The sequence below is a fragment of the Apodemus sylvaticus genome, chromosome 4 (genome assembly GCF_947179515.1).
Source record: "Apodemus sylvaticus chromosome 4, mApoSyl1.1, whole genome shotgun sequence".
Classification (NCBI taxonomy): domain Eukaryota; kingdom Metazoa; phylum Chordata; class Mammalia; order Rodentia; family Muridae; genus Apodemus; species Apodemus sylvaticus.
In genome coordinates, this window is record NC_067475.1 from 78279102 (window position 1) to 78293166 (window position 14065).

Sequence of the window (14065 nt, forward strand, 5' to 3'; positions counted from 1 at the left end):
CTAGAGGAAAGGAAACCTTTCCTCAGACCTTGCCTGGCACTCTTAGGACTGAGTCCACCCCCACCCACCCCCGTTCTGTACATAGCCTCTTCTGATGGTCTTGTTGAAATCCAATTTCACATTTTTAACTATCAATTTTCCTGGGGTGGGGAAGAGTCTTCACCTCACCCCTTCCTCGCTGGGTGCTGGACCCCCATTGCGGCCTGGGCTCTGCCTTGCACTATTTACCCCTTTGGCCTGGTGGCCCTTCCCCCTCCTGCAAAGGGGCAGGTTCAGGGGCCCGGTGCTCTCCTCCCCCCATGCACCTCCATGCCCATTTGCACAGCTGCCCAGGTATCCCCAACAGTGGGGAGGGGTCACACAGGGAGGGGTGGCGGGACCAGTCCCTGTATCTATTTAAAAAGTGATGTAATATATTAGGAGGGAGGTCAGGTACCCTGGGCCTCATCTTAGCATTTCAGGTGATAGGGGAGCCCAGGGCTGGAGAAACCTGGGGCTTAGTCCCAGAGAGTGGGGACAGTGGCCTTCACTCTCTCTCCTTGAGGCTTTCCCACTCAGTGCCTTAGTGGGGGAAAGCATTCCCCCCCCCCATTCCCTTCATCTACCCCTGCCCCTGCCTCGGGTGTAAGTGACAGGAAGAAATAATAATAATTTAAGATTCATATTTGTGTCCACTTTTGGTTCCTTTATTTGGGGGATGAGTGGGAGGATGTTCTTTGGGGACTGTGGCTGGGAAGGGGGCTTCTTTGGGGGTAGTGGCTAGGGAGGGAGCTTCTTTGGGAGTAGTGGCTGGGGAGGGGTCTTTGGAGGTAGTGGCTGGGGAGGGGACTTGTTTGAGGGTAGTGGCTGGGGAGGGGGCTTCTTTGGGGGTAGTGGCTTGGGAGGAGGCTTTTTTGAAGGTAGTGGCTGGGGAGGGGTCTTTGGGGGTAATGGCTTGGGAGGAGGCTTTTTTGAAGGTAGTGGCTGGGGAGGGGTCTTTGGGGGTAGTGGCTTGGGAGGAGGCTTTTTTGAAGGTAGTGGCTGGGGAGGGAGCTTCTTTGGGGGTAGTGGCTTGGGAGGGGGCTCCTTTAGGGATAGTAGTTGGGGAGGGGGCTTCTTTGGGGGTAGTGGCTTGGGAGGGGGCTTCTTTGGAGGTAGTGGCTGGGGAGGGAGCTTGGGGGATTTCTCAAGTGGTGCCTGGGGTACTTGGGGAAAGCGGAGGCCCTCAAAAGACCGATGAGCTTCTGGGAGATGCTGTGGATGCTTCTGCTGAGTTTGTTTCTCTTTGTTCTGGCCACTGGGAGGAGAGAACGGACCAGTAAGCTCAAAGTCACAGGTAGGTAACCTTAGCCTTCGTCCCCTCTCAAGCCCTGACTGCTGCCCTCCTGGCAGCCGCCCCTGTTCGGCCTTTTCTGTCTTCCTTTGTTTTTGTTTGTTTCTGTATTGTTGAGACAGGATTTCTCTGTGTAGTACTGTCCCTGTAGACCAGACTGGTCTCGAACTCAGAGATCTGCCTGCCTCTATCCACCGAGTGCTGCAATTAAATCTCTGTCATCCCTCCTTGGCCAGTGCTCTTAATGAGAACATAGCAACTGGACTATCCCCTCTGCAACCCTCAGGGCATCAGCAACTTGTCCTGACTGCTCCAAGGCAGTCATTTCAGTGACTGAAGTTACTCCTCCTGCCCTCTCCTACCCACCCAGAAAAAGACTTCAACTCTCAAACTCAAGGCTACCTTATTTGCAAAAGAAAACAATGGAGCCAGGCGGTGGTGGCGCACACCTTTAATCCCAGCACTTGGGAGGCGGCAGAGGCAGGCTGATTTCTGAGTTCGAGGCCAGCCTGGTCTACAGAGTGAGTTCCAGGACAGCCAGGGCTACACAGAGAAACCCTGACTCGGGGGTGGGGGGTGGGGGGAATGAGACCAGCCTTCAGGAAGCTAAGCTAGGACAGACAGTCACTACACATTTCAAACCAACCTGGCCTATGATATTGAAACCCTCTCACCAAAGGCAAACAACACAACAACAAAACCCCAACTGACCAAGAACAAAAGCTTCACTCTCACCTGCCCTTACCTCTCCCTGGAAACCCCTCGGCCTCCCAGTCCAGTTTCTTCGCACATACTTCCCCACCCACAGCAGACATTTCACCCTCTACCACTCACTCTGAAAACGGTACACCAGTCCCAGCCACCTCTCCGGTTTCAGCAGGTGTCCTTGCCTCCTACTCCCTAGAGAAATTGAGGCTGGAGCATGCTCCAGTCTGTTTAGAACGGTCTCCGTTCTCCGCTCCCTGAGCAGCCCCTCTGACACTGCCTGTCTCTTCCCCTGGCACCTTAGTCCAGGGCTGGAGACTGGGCTTTCGCTCCAGCAAGCGTTTCTCTACTATCCTGCGTTCACAGGCCTCGGTGCTCCTTTCCATCTCCTGAATGTATTGGGATGGAGAAACATCTTTTGGTGCCATGCACCTTGTATGTGAAGACAGTTCTTCAGCATTGGGCTTCCTTTTTTGGAGCCAAGCATGGTAGCACATAACTTTCATTCTATGGAGACTGAGGTAAAAGGGTTACATATTCAAGGCCAGCATGGACCACATAGTAAGACTAGGGAGGCAAAGACAGGCAGATCTCTTTGAATTCAAGGCCAGCCTGGTATATATACCTAATGTGGGGGCAGCCAGGGGCTACATAGTAAAACCCTGCTTCAATAAATGACGTAATTAAACCCTCTATTTTAATTGCAAAAGTTATATTAACGGGATCCCAAGCCATCTCCCTCTTTAGAAGCCACAGTCTCCACTTCAGAGTCTGTTGTCAGTTGCTTTGTGATCTAGTTTTAGCCATCCTGATACCATGAAAAATACCAGTTCCCACAAACCATCCCAGCTGTCAGGCCCCAGGGCTGTGGAGGGGTTGTTGGTCCCAGCCCGCTTGCTTCTGGGCTGCCTTTTATGGACTGGGCTCTCCTGCTCTCTTGAGCCTCTTTCCTCAGGTTCTGCTCTCATCCCCCTCTTTCTTCCCAGGAAGGGGATGATGGAGCCCATTTCTCTTAAGTTGGCAACTCCTTAAAGAGCCCAGAGCGTTGCTGAGAGCTTCTTGGCGCCTATTCCCTGGTGGCTCTCACTGGATGCCTCTGTAGACATCCCCTGGCTTCAAACTGGGCCAGTCTGGTTTCTCCTTGGCTAAATGTAGACCCGAATTCTCAGAACTTCATCTTCAGACACCACTGCTGAGGCAGCTCTGGGCCCAACTGTTTTGCCCCCCTTAGCCTAGTATGGTAGCTCCCAGAATAGATTCAATTTCTCTTTTCTCCTTATTTTAAAACTTTTCATTGTGCAGGTATGTTACTTCCTGCCACATGTGTGGGTGTGATTCAGAAGACACACCAGATGCCTTTCTTGGAGCTTCTGAGTCCCTCACCTCTTAACATGGATGCTAGGAATTGAACTCAGGTCCTTTGGAAGACAGCAAGCACTAACCATAATGCCATCTCTGTCCCTGAATATTTATCATCTTTATGAATGTTTTTGCTTGTTTACATGTGTGCATGTCCAGAGGAAGGCATTGGATCCCCCTGGAATTATAGACACTCGTTAGCTGCAATGTGGGTGTGCTGGGAATTGAACCTGGAACCTCTGAAAGTAGTGCAACTGGTTTGGTTTGGTTTTGTTTGAGACAGGAAACAGGATTCTCTGTATATCTGGCTGTCCTAGAACTCACTCTGTAGATCAGGCTGGCCTGGATATCTATCCACCTGGCTCTGCCCGGCCAGCCAAATGCTGGGATTAAAGGCGAGTGCCACCACTGTCTGGCTACCAAGTACTCTTAACGTCAAAGCTGCCTCTTTAGCCTCATTCCTTTTGTCTTTCTGGTCTTGCCAAAATGATCTGGTTAGCATCGAACTCACTAAGTAGCTTCAGACTTTTTTGTTTGTTTTTTTGTTTTTTGAGACAGGGTTTTTCTGTATAGCCCTGGCTGTCCTGAAACTCACTCTATAGATCAGGCTGGCCTCAAACTCAGAAATTAGCCTACCTCTGCTTCCCAAGTGCTGGGATTAAAGGCCTGCGCTATCACTGCCCGGCTAGCTTCAGAGTTCTTTGATTGGTAAGCCGGGGTCTCACTATGTAGATCATACTGGTCTGGAACTCACTATATAGACTAAACTGGCCTTTCCCAGTCCCACCATCTTTGAAGACCACAAGCAAGAGCAGGGTGTGAAACACCCAGCTAATCCCAGTCTCAGGGAAGGGAGTTTGGGGCCATTCTTGACTAGATAGAAAAATCCTATTTTGACAAACAATAAATAAACAAAGAGTATTTAGGCTGTGGTGTGTGATAATGGTCTGATGATAAGAGTAAACACCTTTAATCCCGGCATTCCAATGAAGCAGATGCATATCTCTCTGAGTTCAAGGCCAGCCTGGTCTACATAGAATGGAATTCCAGGCAAATCAGGGTTACATAAGAGACCCTGTCTCCCCCCCCCCCAAAAAAGCCATACCTTATACACTGCTCTGGGTTAGACCTCTCTCACCACAAGGGAGGGAGGAAGAAGAGGAAAACGGAAAGGGGATAAAGAAAACAGAGGTAGACAGACTCAGTGGCATATCTGTAATCCCAGCCCTCTAGTAGGAAGGAGACTAAACCTTAGAGGCCAAGGCCAGGAATGACCCTACACACCTTTAATCCCAGCACAGAGGCAGTAAAAACTGGTAGATCTCTCAGAAGTTCAAGGCCAGCCTAGTCTACACAGAGTTCCAGGCTAGCCTGGTCTACCCACTGAGACGGTGGCTCAAAGCAGAAAGAAAAGAGATAAATGCGAATGAGTCCCTTAGCCACCTAAGATCCTCTGAGGCCAGCGAAGCCTTCCCGTCTCTAACACTGAGATCCCACATACAGCACAAAGCACACACACTATCTCTCTCACACACACACACACACACACACACACACACACACACACACACACACCACCTTAGGCTTTGTTTACCCTCCTAAATGTTTTACATTCTCCAAACTCAAAAAAGGTCACTGCTGCCGTTGGTGGTAGCGCACGCCTTTAATCCCAGCACTCTGGGAGGCAGAAGCAGTCAGATTTCTGAGTCTGAGGCCAGCCTGGTCTACAGAGTGAGTTCCGGGACAGCCAGGGCTATGCAGAGAAACCCTGTCTCAAAAAATAAAACAAACGAACAAAAGTCTTTTTGTTGGTTGGTTGGTTGGGGGTTTGTTTGTTTTGTTTTGTTTTATGTTTTTGTTTTGTGCCCCTCTCTCCCTAGACAGGCTTTCTCTGTGTAGTCTGGCGGTCCCGGAACTCTGTGTACTCCAGTCTGGCCTTGAACTCACAGAGATTTGCCTGTCTCTGCCTTCCTAGTGCTGGAACTGGTTATGGGCCACTCCACACCCTGCTCTTTGAAGTTTCTTTTTCAAGGTGGGGATGGGGAGTTTGAGACCCCACGCTCCACTCTACCCACTGTAAACTAAGCTACTACAGGCAAGGGGGTGGGGGAACTCTCAGAAAACTCAGTCTCCTCTGCTCTATCTCCCGTCCCTGTCCCTGCGTTGAGGCAGACGCTGACGGAACCGGCCCATCCCCACCTGCTTTCTGCTCCCTTGGGCTCAAGGCTGGACTTGTCTGAAAGCTTTGTGCGCAGCGCTTCCTGAAGCCATTGTCGAAGGGTCAGCTCCTGCTCGGGGGCCCTTCTTCGAGCTGCAGCCAGCCATAGCTGAGGACCCTCCTCATCACTGGAGTCCCTGCAAAAGCCTGCTCTCTCAGCGAGGAAAAAGGGCAGTATTCCCACTGCCCCCACACACTGCAGCCTCCCCATCCCTGAGAGACTCACAGCTCCAGGTCCAGGACCCCCTGGTTGGAGAGGGGAGACGCACACACAGAACAGGTGTTGTCCAGGAGACGGAAACAGGTCGGGCAGTAGAGTCCTAGAGGAAGCCAGGAGGAAAGGAGGTTGGAGCTAACCCTCATACCTTGAGCTCCCTAGTATTGGGCCTTGCCTCCCCAGCCCAGCCCTGGAAAGAGCATCCTTGTCAAGTATGCCCACCAGGGAACTGTGCAGTAACCCCTTTGCATTCAGGGGAATCAAGGACATTATGGGGGGAAGGAGCTAAATGAAGGCTGTTATGTAAATGAGAGATACGTAGTAATAGTGCTATGTAAACAAGAAGATGTATAGTAATAGTGCTATGTAGATGAGAAGATGTACAGTAATAAGGGTAGGTAAATGAGAAGATGCATAGTAGCAGAGCTATGTAAATGAGAAGATGCATAGTAATGCAGCTATGTAAATTAGAAGATGCATAGTAATGAGGCTATGTAAATGAGAAGATGCATAGTAATGAGGCTATGTAAATGAGAAGATGCATAGTAATGAGGCTATGTAAATGAGAAGATGCATAGTAATTGAAGGGTACACACATATAAAGGTACAGGAATGTTCCATCATGGAAGAACCACGGTGGTTGATCATCATGTGCAAATACCAAGAGTCCCTCAGGGACAGGGGCACTCACCTTTGCAGCCTGGGGTACTGCAGGACACAAAGTTCTCTAGGCCCCCTTTGTCTTCAGGCTCCCCACAGCCCAGGCAGTAAGACTGATGCAACAAAAAATGGCCAAGCAACAGATTTAAGAAAGGGTACCTAGGAAGAAAGGTCACAGAGGTCAAGCTCAGCCTTTCCCACACCCACACCAACCATCAACCAAGGGAGGCCCTGCAGGACCCTAGCCGCCATCTTCCTGACTCTAGCAACTGTTTCTCCATTGTTCACCCCTCTCCCACTTCCTTCCCTCCTTACTCTCAAGAACTTTTAGCTCTCTGGGGCTGGAGAGACGGCTCAGTGGTTAAAATCGCTTGTTGCCCCTGCAGAGGACCTGGGATTGGTTCCCAGCACCCGCATGATGGCTCACAGCCATCTACAAACACAGGGCTCTCCATGTCTGCCTCCGATCTCTACGGGCGCGAGACGTGTCCTTGGCATGCATAGCATACATGCAGGTAAAACACTCATACCATAAGTAAGTCTTTAAAATCTTATCCTTGGGGCTGGAAAGATGGCCGGCGCAGCTAAGAGGATCCAGCCCCAATCCCCAGGATGTTGGTTCACAACATCTGTAACTCCAGCCCAAAGAGACCCGATGCCCTTCTTATGGTCTCTGCTAGCACTGCGTGCACATGGCACACTGACCTACCCGCAGGCCAAACCCCCATTCACATAAAATAAAAACAAACATCTTTTGAAAATAAAACTCTTGGTCCTTAATTCTCCCTCCAGGACCTAAAAGTTATGGATTAGATAGATATCTTCTTTTTTGTTTTTTATTTTCTGTTTTTTTTGAGACAGGGTTTCTCTGTGTAGCCCTGGCTGTCCTGGAACTCACACTCTAGACCAGGCTGTCCTCGAACTCAGAAATCCACCTGCCTCTGCTTCCCAGGTGCTGGGATTAAAGGCATGTGCCACCACTGCCCAGCCAATAGATATTTTCATCAACCCAACTTTTTTTCTTTTTAAAGATTTGTTTTATTATATGTAAGTACACTGTAGCAGTCTTCAGACACTCCAGAAGAGGGCATCAGATCTCATTACGGATGATTGTGAGCCACCCTGTGGGTGCTGGGATTTGAACTCAGGACCTTCAGAAGAGCAGTCACTGCTCTTACCTGCTGAGTCATCTCTCCAGCCCTCAACCAAGCTTCTTGCCCGTGAGAAGCACAATAACCCTTTCTGATCCCTGGCTCTTTTTCTGTCTATTGCCACCCTGTGCCTATAGGGAAGCAGGATAGACTCACCGGGTGGCCAGCACCTGCAGGATGGTCCTGTGACCCTGGTCAGCTGCCCGCCGTCTCACTGCTCGTTGCACTGTAGCCATTATGTTGGTCCGACGACTCAGAAGTATGTTGTAGAGGTAGGAGATCCTTTCCTGGGGTGGGGAGAGGAGGACCAGGGATGGGAACAAGCCCCCCCCCCCCCAGAGCCCACATCAGGCTGTGACTCCAGTTCTAGGGGACCCAACACCTCTGGCCTCTGTGGGCAACCACAAGCACACTCACACAGTGAGTACACTCACACAGGAGAAAAATATATATACATAACTAAAACTTTAAAAAGTAAAAAAAAAAAAATCTCCTTTAAACGCCTGTCTGGGGACTGGAGCAACAGCTCAGTACTTAAGAGCACTGGCTGCTCTTCCACAGGACCCAGGTTCCATTCCCGAGGCCCACGTGGCAGCTCACTACTGCCAGCAACTCTAGCCCCAGGAATTCTGACAACGTCACCCAGATACACATGCAGGCAAAACACCAATGCACATAAAATAAAAATCAGTAATACTAATTTAAATGCCCGTCTGACAGCCTAACCAGATGGTACTTCATCTTGGAGTCCCTGCACAGCAGCCGTCGAATGGTACACCCGAGTAGGTCACACTGCCCTACTGATGCGGCTTCAGCAAAGCCTTGGAGGTGTGGTGCTGTTCCGTGAACCTCAGGACGCCCTGGTTCAAAGGATGTGGTTCCTCCTGGCTCCACCGAGGGCCTGGTCTTTGCTCTGGGCTCTGGTAGAGAACTAAAGGCTGCCAAGGACTTCGATATCCTCAAAGCCAAGACAGGCAACGCCCAACTTAGCATCAGGGCCGTAGCCGAGAGTGCCTGGATATGGCTGCTCACCTGCTCCCTGAAGGGGTAGTAGGACGCACAGATGACACGCCGCAGCCTGCTGATGTAGCTGCCAAACAGAGTGACGAAGAAGCACAGACCATACATGATACCTGGGAGCACAGCACACAGTGAGCACTACCTGCTGTCCAAGGCACTAAGCACACTGCTGGTCCACGTGCTCCCCGCATCCCCTCTTCACTCTCAGTGAGGTAGATACCAATAACGATGTAACCTTTAGTATCTGGTTCTGAGGGATGAAGGGTGCAGCGCCGGGACAATATACTGATGTTGCCTTGTTGCAGCACATCAAAAGCCGATACCAGGTCACGGTAAATGTTCCCCGAATAGCCGGTCCCTTCCACCGTTATAGACACTAGCACAGGACCTGGCACAAAGATACTGTGAGAGACACTCAAGGTAATGGCCTTCCATGGGGTGGAAAGTAGGGGCAGGCAGATTATAGGCATAACCCACACCCGCATCTCTGACCCCTCATCCCTACGCAGGTACCCTTCCAGGTGCCCTGAGGTCCGGCCTCTGTCCTAACCCCATGATCCAGCCAGCTGACACTGCTGTGATCTTTATGACCATCCCGGAACCACTGAAGTGTTGGTTGAAAGTGGACAATTTTTTCCTTTGGTTTTAGAGATAGCGTCTCACTATGTAGCCTCGTCACTCAATCCTACCGTGTGCCTCAGCCTCCAGGCGCAGGGGCGCAGGTAAGGACCACCACCCACCCATGCTTACTGTTGTGCTTCATCTTTGTACTGAGTTTCAATTTTCCTTCATTTTTGTTTATTCACTTGATGTTAGTGCATATGTATACGTGTGTGCATGTATGCATGAGTTTATGTGTGTGCATGTTTGTGTGTATATGTATGTATGTGTGTATATGTTTGTGCATGTATGTGTGCATGTGTATTGTGTGCATGTATGTGTGTGCATGTGTTTGTGTGTATATTTGTGTATGCATGTGTGCATGTGTATATATGTATGTGTGTATATGTGTGTATGCAATATTTGTATGTGCATGTGTGTATGTGTGTGCATGTTTGTGTGTTTGTGTACATGTGTGCATGTGTGTTTGTGTGTGTGCATGTTTGTGTATTTGTGTGCATGAGTGCATGTGTGTTTGTGTGTATGTGTGTGCATGTTTGTGTGTTTGTGTACATGTGTGTATCTGTGCCTGTTTCTGTATTTGTGTGCGTGTGCGTGTGCGTGTGTGTGTGTGTGTGTGTGTGTGTGTGTCTAAGGGGGCATATGTACCACAGCATGGGTGTGGATGTTAGAGGGTGATTCTGTGGGATCAGTCCTCTCTTTCCACATGTTCAAGGTTTTGAGGACTGAACTGAGGCTGAGCCTCTTAGACAAGTGCTTTACTCACTGAGACACCTTGTCTTTTGGGTTTGTTGGTTTGTTTTTGTTTTGTTTTTTGTTTCTTCTTTCTTTCTTCTCTTCTTTATGTCCTGATATACGAATTCAGGATGATTATATTCCTTGGCTTGTGACTTGGTCTCAACCATGGGTCAAGAAGGGGCCAAACAAAAACAGTCTGACTCCTTACAGTGACTCAGTCAGCAGCCATTGCTCCATTTTTCAGATGAGCAAACTGAGTTCTGAGAGGTTATGCAGTTTGTCCTTTGTGTGTGGATGTGTGTGCTGGGGTTGAACCTGGGTTATTGAATTGTACTGGGGCTCTGTCTCCTGCTCCTGAGCAAATTACTTAAAATCACATTCTGATAAAGGACAGGGCTGGGATTTGAACCTAGGTCAGTTTGACTTAGAGTTTGTGCCTCTAGCTATTCTGTTATGCTCTATCCATGAGGCAGACGGGAGGCAGAGGTTGGCAGAGTAGGTGGCAGTGACATGAAGATTCCAGAGACCCCTCCCCAGGAGAAGGAGCCAGGTATGAAGAAGATAGGTGGGTGAGCGGACACTGGACGGGCGGGCACTCACTGCGGGCTACAACCTCGCCCTGGAGGAAGTATCGGGCCAGATCCAGAATCCAGAAGATGCCGTAGTCCAGAAAGACCAGGAGGAGCACGAGGAGGAGATGGCGGCTGAGGTTAAAGATCTCCACGATATAGAAAATCTGTTCCCTCCGGGTCAGGAGGATGGAGCCTGAAGGAGTGGTCGGAAGTGTGTCTCCCGAGTCTCCTGCCCACACACCCCAGCTCTTGGGGGGGGGGGTGCCTGCTCTTATCAAGTTCAGTTTAATTTAATTGCTCACCCAGAAGATACAAAGAAAAGAGACTATGAGGACTGTGGAAGGGTAGGGAGCACTCTCAGGGCTGGGCCTTGATGGTTATATGGACAGCCTTGCAGTTGAGCTACCTGGGATCAGTAGCTCATCCCTGAGCCCCCTCTGTGTTTGCTTGACTCCCACCTCCTAGGCAGTCTTCCTCTCAGTATTAGGATGTCCACCCCTCCTGCCTTCACCCCAGAAAGCCTTCCTTCCCAACCTCACATCACTGCTCCATGTTGTCCCGTGGGCCCCCCAGCTCTCTTCTCCCTCTGGCCCCCGTATGCTCCAGAGGGCCGCTCCAGGGCCCTTCCTTTCCATCCTCAGCACCCTCACCTGGCTGGATGTAGAGTTTGGCCTCGTGAGAACTGAGTGGCAGCACCGTGGGCAGCCCTATCATGGAGCGCGCTCTCTCCATGTCCAGGAAACGCCTGGTGATATAGATGTTGTCGAAGTTGTCCCAGTTCAGGTAACCATACCGGTAATACAGAGCTCTGAGGAGAAGCACTATGAGATCCCTTGGCTCTCTTTACCAGACCTCCAGGTACTGGCAGGCTGTGCTCTCCTGCCAGTTCCCCTCCCCCCACCAAAGAGGCTATGGATGGCCAGCCCCACAGGCCATCTCTCCCAGGGGCCCTTGGGAGACCCTCACTGGAGGTAGAGGAGCAGGAAGAGCAGAGGCATGGTGTAGCCCATCAAAGACAGGATCTCCCTGGCGGTGTACAGTTTCATGCTGACAGCCTCACGTAGGTCCAAAGCCACCTGGGACAGGCTCCGAGAGGAATTGAGGTCCACAGAGAAGTAGTGGGTGGCCGTCATGTTGAATTCAAACTCACGACGTATCTTATCAATCAGCTTTATCACGGCTGGGACCAGTGGAGTCAGAGGGGATGTGAGTCGAGAGTTGTTAGGAGGACAGAGGGGCATTGGGGGGGGGGGCTGTCCAGGCCCTGAAGTTTCAGGACTCACAAACCGGCCAGAGTTCCCAGGGCCCCGACCTGCTCTAGGAAACAGTGACGCCTGCCTTCCTGACACACAGCACTAGACTTGGCCTAAGGCTTCTACCTCATCACGAGAGCCGTGACCTACGCTCTGGTGGGAGGCCCTGTCCCTCCCAGATCCTGCTCTGAAGTCTGGCTTTGATGAGGCACCTCCCCCACCCACTGGGCCTCAGTTTCTCAATCAGCTCAACTTAGACATTAGTCTAGGTGACCCTGCAAAGTCCTTTCCTGCTCTTGCCTTCTCACGTCCGGATGGATCAGGAGATTTCAGTGCCAGTGGCCGCAGGAAGACCAGGAGAACACTGGGAACGGGGGTGGGAGGTGGGGGCAGGGAGAAGGGGTCACTTACGGGTGCCTATGGTCTTTCGTAGAAACTGTTGGAGGTACATGGGAATGACACAGAACTTTTGGACCACTGAGAAGCAGGGGAACTCGGGGTCAGGAGGAGCAGAGGTAGAGCCTGCCGCCTGCCTGCCCACCTCTAGAAACGTCCTCTCACGGGGCTGTCTGGACTTTCCGCCTTTCCCATCAACCTCTACATTTACTGACAGATTTTGGCCTTTCTCTACCGTGCTTTCTCAGCATCGGTCCTTCCTTACTGCCCACCTTACCCTCCCTGACCCCAGAATCCTTAAAGGCTCCGCACTCAACACCCCTTATACGATCCCCTGTGCCCACCCTTCTGACGGATCCTGCATTCTCACATCCCCCCAACCCCCACTCCCACCCCCCATGCCTACCCCCACTCCCACCCGTATTCATGCCTCCCTGCAAGGGAGCCCTGGCTTCCTCACAGCTGTTAAGTCCACAGAGCGACAGTTTGAAGGGCAAGAGCACGTAACACAAATGATGGAATCGCGGCACGACCTTCATACAGTTGTCCTTGGCATTGTCAAACAGCCGAGAGCATTTCATGTAAGGGTTGCCCAGCTCGGCGTTGCACACATCACCAATATGAAGGAGCCAAAACCACACATTCTGCAGACACCTGGCTGGGGTAGGCGGTGAAGTCAGCACCCTAGGTAGGAGTCCACCAGCCTTCGCCAGTGACTTGGGTAACACCAACCAACCCCTCAGAACTGGTCAGGGGTCAGATATGCCATGTGTAGTGAGACCTGAGGAGGCCTGGAGAGGCACTAGGATAAGGGGATTGGGGGCATGTTGACCTCCCACACCAAACAGATCCCACACCTACCTATGTGCTTCACGCCATCCATGATGGACCGGAAGAACTTGCGTACCCGGTCAGCCACCACTTTGGCCTTCTGGGCAATAGCTTTAATCTTGGACAGAGCACCTGAGGGACAAAAGGCAGCCTTGCTGTAGGCGGCGTCCTGCAGGAGCCGATTCTCACCATTTCCTTGGGGGAGGGAATAAAAGGGGGCTATCAGAGCCATCAGGGAGCCTGGGTGCTGGGCTGTGAAGATAACCAGGTAGAGGAAGAGGCTGGAGGGTGAGGGGAATTGGGTTTAGCTGGACTGGAAAGTGGCTTTCCGGGTCCAGCCACTCTTAGGGTAGGACACAACTCCAGCAGAAAGCAATGAAGCAGAAGGGCAGAAGACCTTGCAGGATGGGAGCCATGGTAGGTGGGGTGGATCTTACTGACAAGGGGCTTCTTGGCCCGCTCCAGCATCTCAGCTGTCTGGTTCAGTGCCAGCTCTGCCCCACAGGCCACAGCCTCACTTGCCCGGGTAAAGTTACGCAGGGTGTTCGCACAGGGTCCTTGTAGCACCAGCCCAAAGGCAGCCACCAACAGCAGCAACCGGCTCTGCTCTGTGGTGACAGCTCAGTTACAGACCAGGACCCCCAGCCCCAAGGCAACCATTAATCCTTCACTTGCGTTTCTACCATCCTTCCCTCCCTACCCCAGGCCACTCACTGGAGAAAGCCTGAGGAAGCAACAGGAAGACAGAGACACGGACCTGGCGGGAAAACCCCATGCCCAAGCTGATGAAGGCAGCCAAAGTGACCGTGGTCACCAGGCAGCCGAAGGGGCTGTGTCCCTCCGCTAGAAGTTCCAGGAGCCCATAGGCTGTGGCCAAGGACAGACCCACGGTAAAGCCACAGGTACTTCGGACCACAGACCGTGCCCTGCTGGACCCCTCCCCCCCGGAGAGCCATTTTCTCTCATTTTTAACCATGGCTGCTGGGACCTAATGCCAGGGTGTCTCCAGGAG

General features: G+C 51.6%; 1 protein-coding gene across 1 annotated transcript; it reads right to left on the reverse strand.

The window, feature by feature from the left end:
* Positions 1-220: 220 nt before the first annotated feature.
* Dcst2 (DC-STAMP domain containing 2) lies at positions 221-14029 on the reverse strand. The gene is made up of 16 exons (XM_052180951.1): positions 13768-14029; positions 13491-13661; positions 13084-13185; positions 12683-12880; positions 12238-12303; positions 11540-11753; positions 11224-11381; positions 10602-10766; positions 8863-9030; positions 8655-8755; positions 7779-7909; positions 6503-6630; positions 5821-5914; positions 5576-5731; positions 1186-1324; positions 221-256 (listed from the first exon to the last, which is right to left on the reverse strand). Exons 1-16 carry the CDS (start codon positions 14027-14029, stop codon positions 221-223), a joined length of 2289 nt encoding a protein of 762 aa, XP_052036911.1.
* Between the last annotated feature and the right edge of the window lie 36 nt (positions 14030-14065).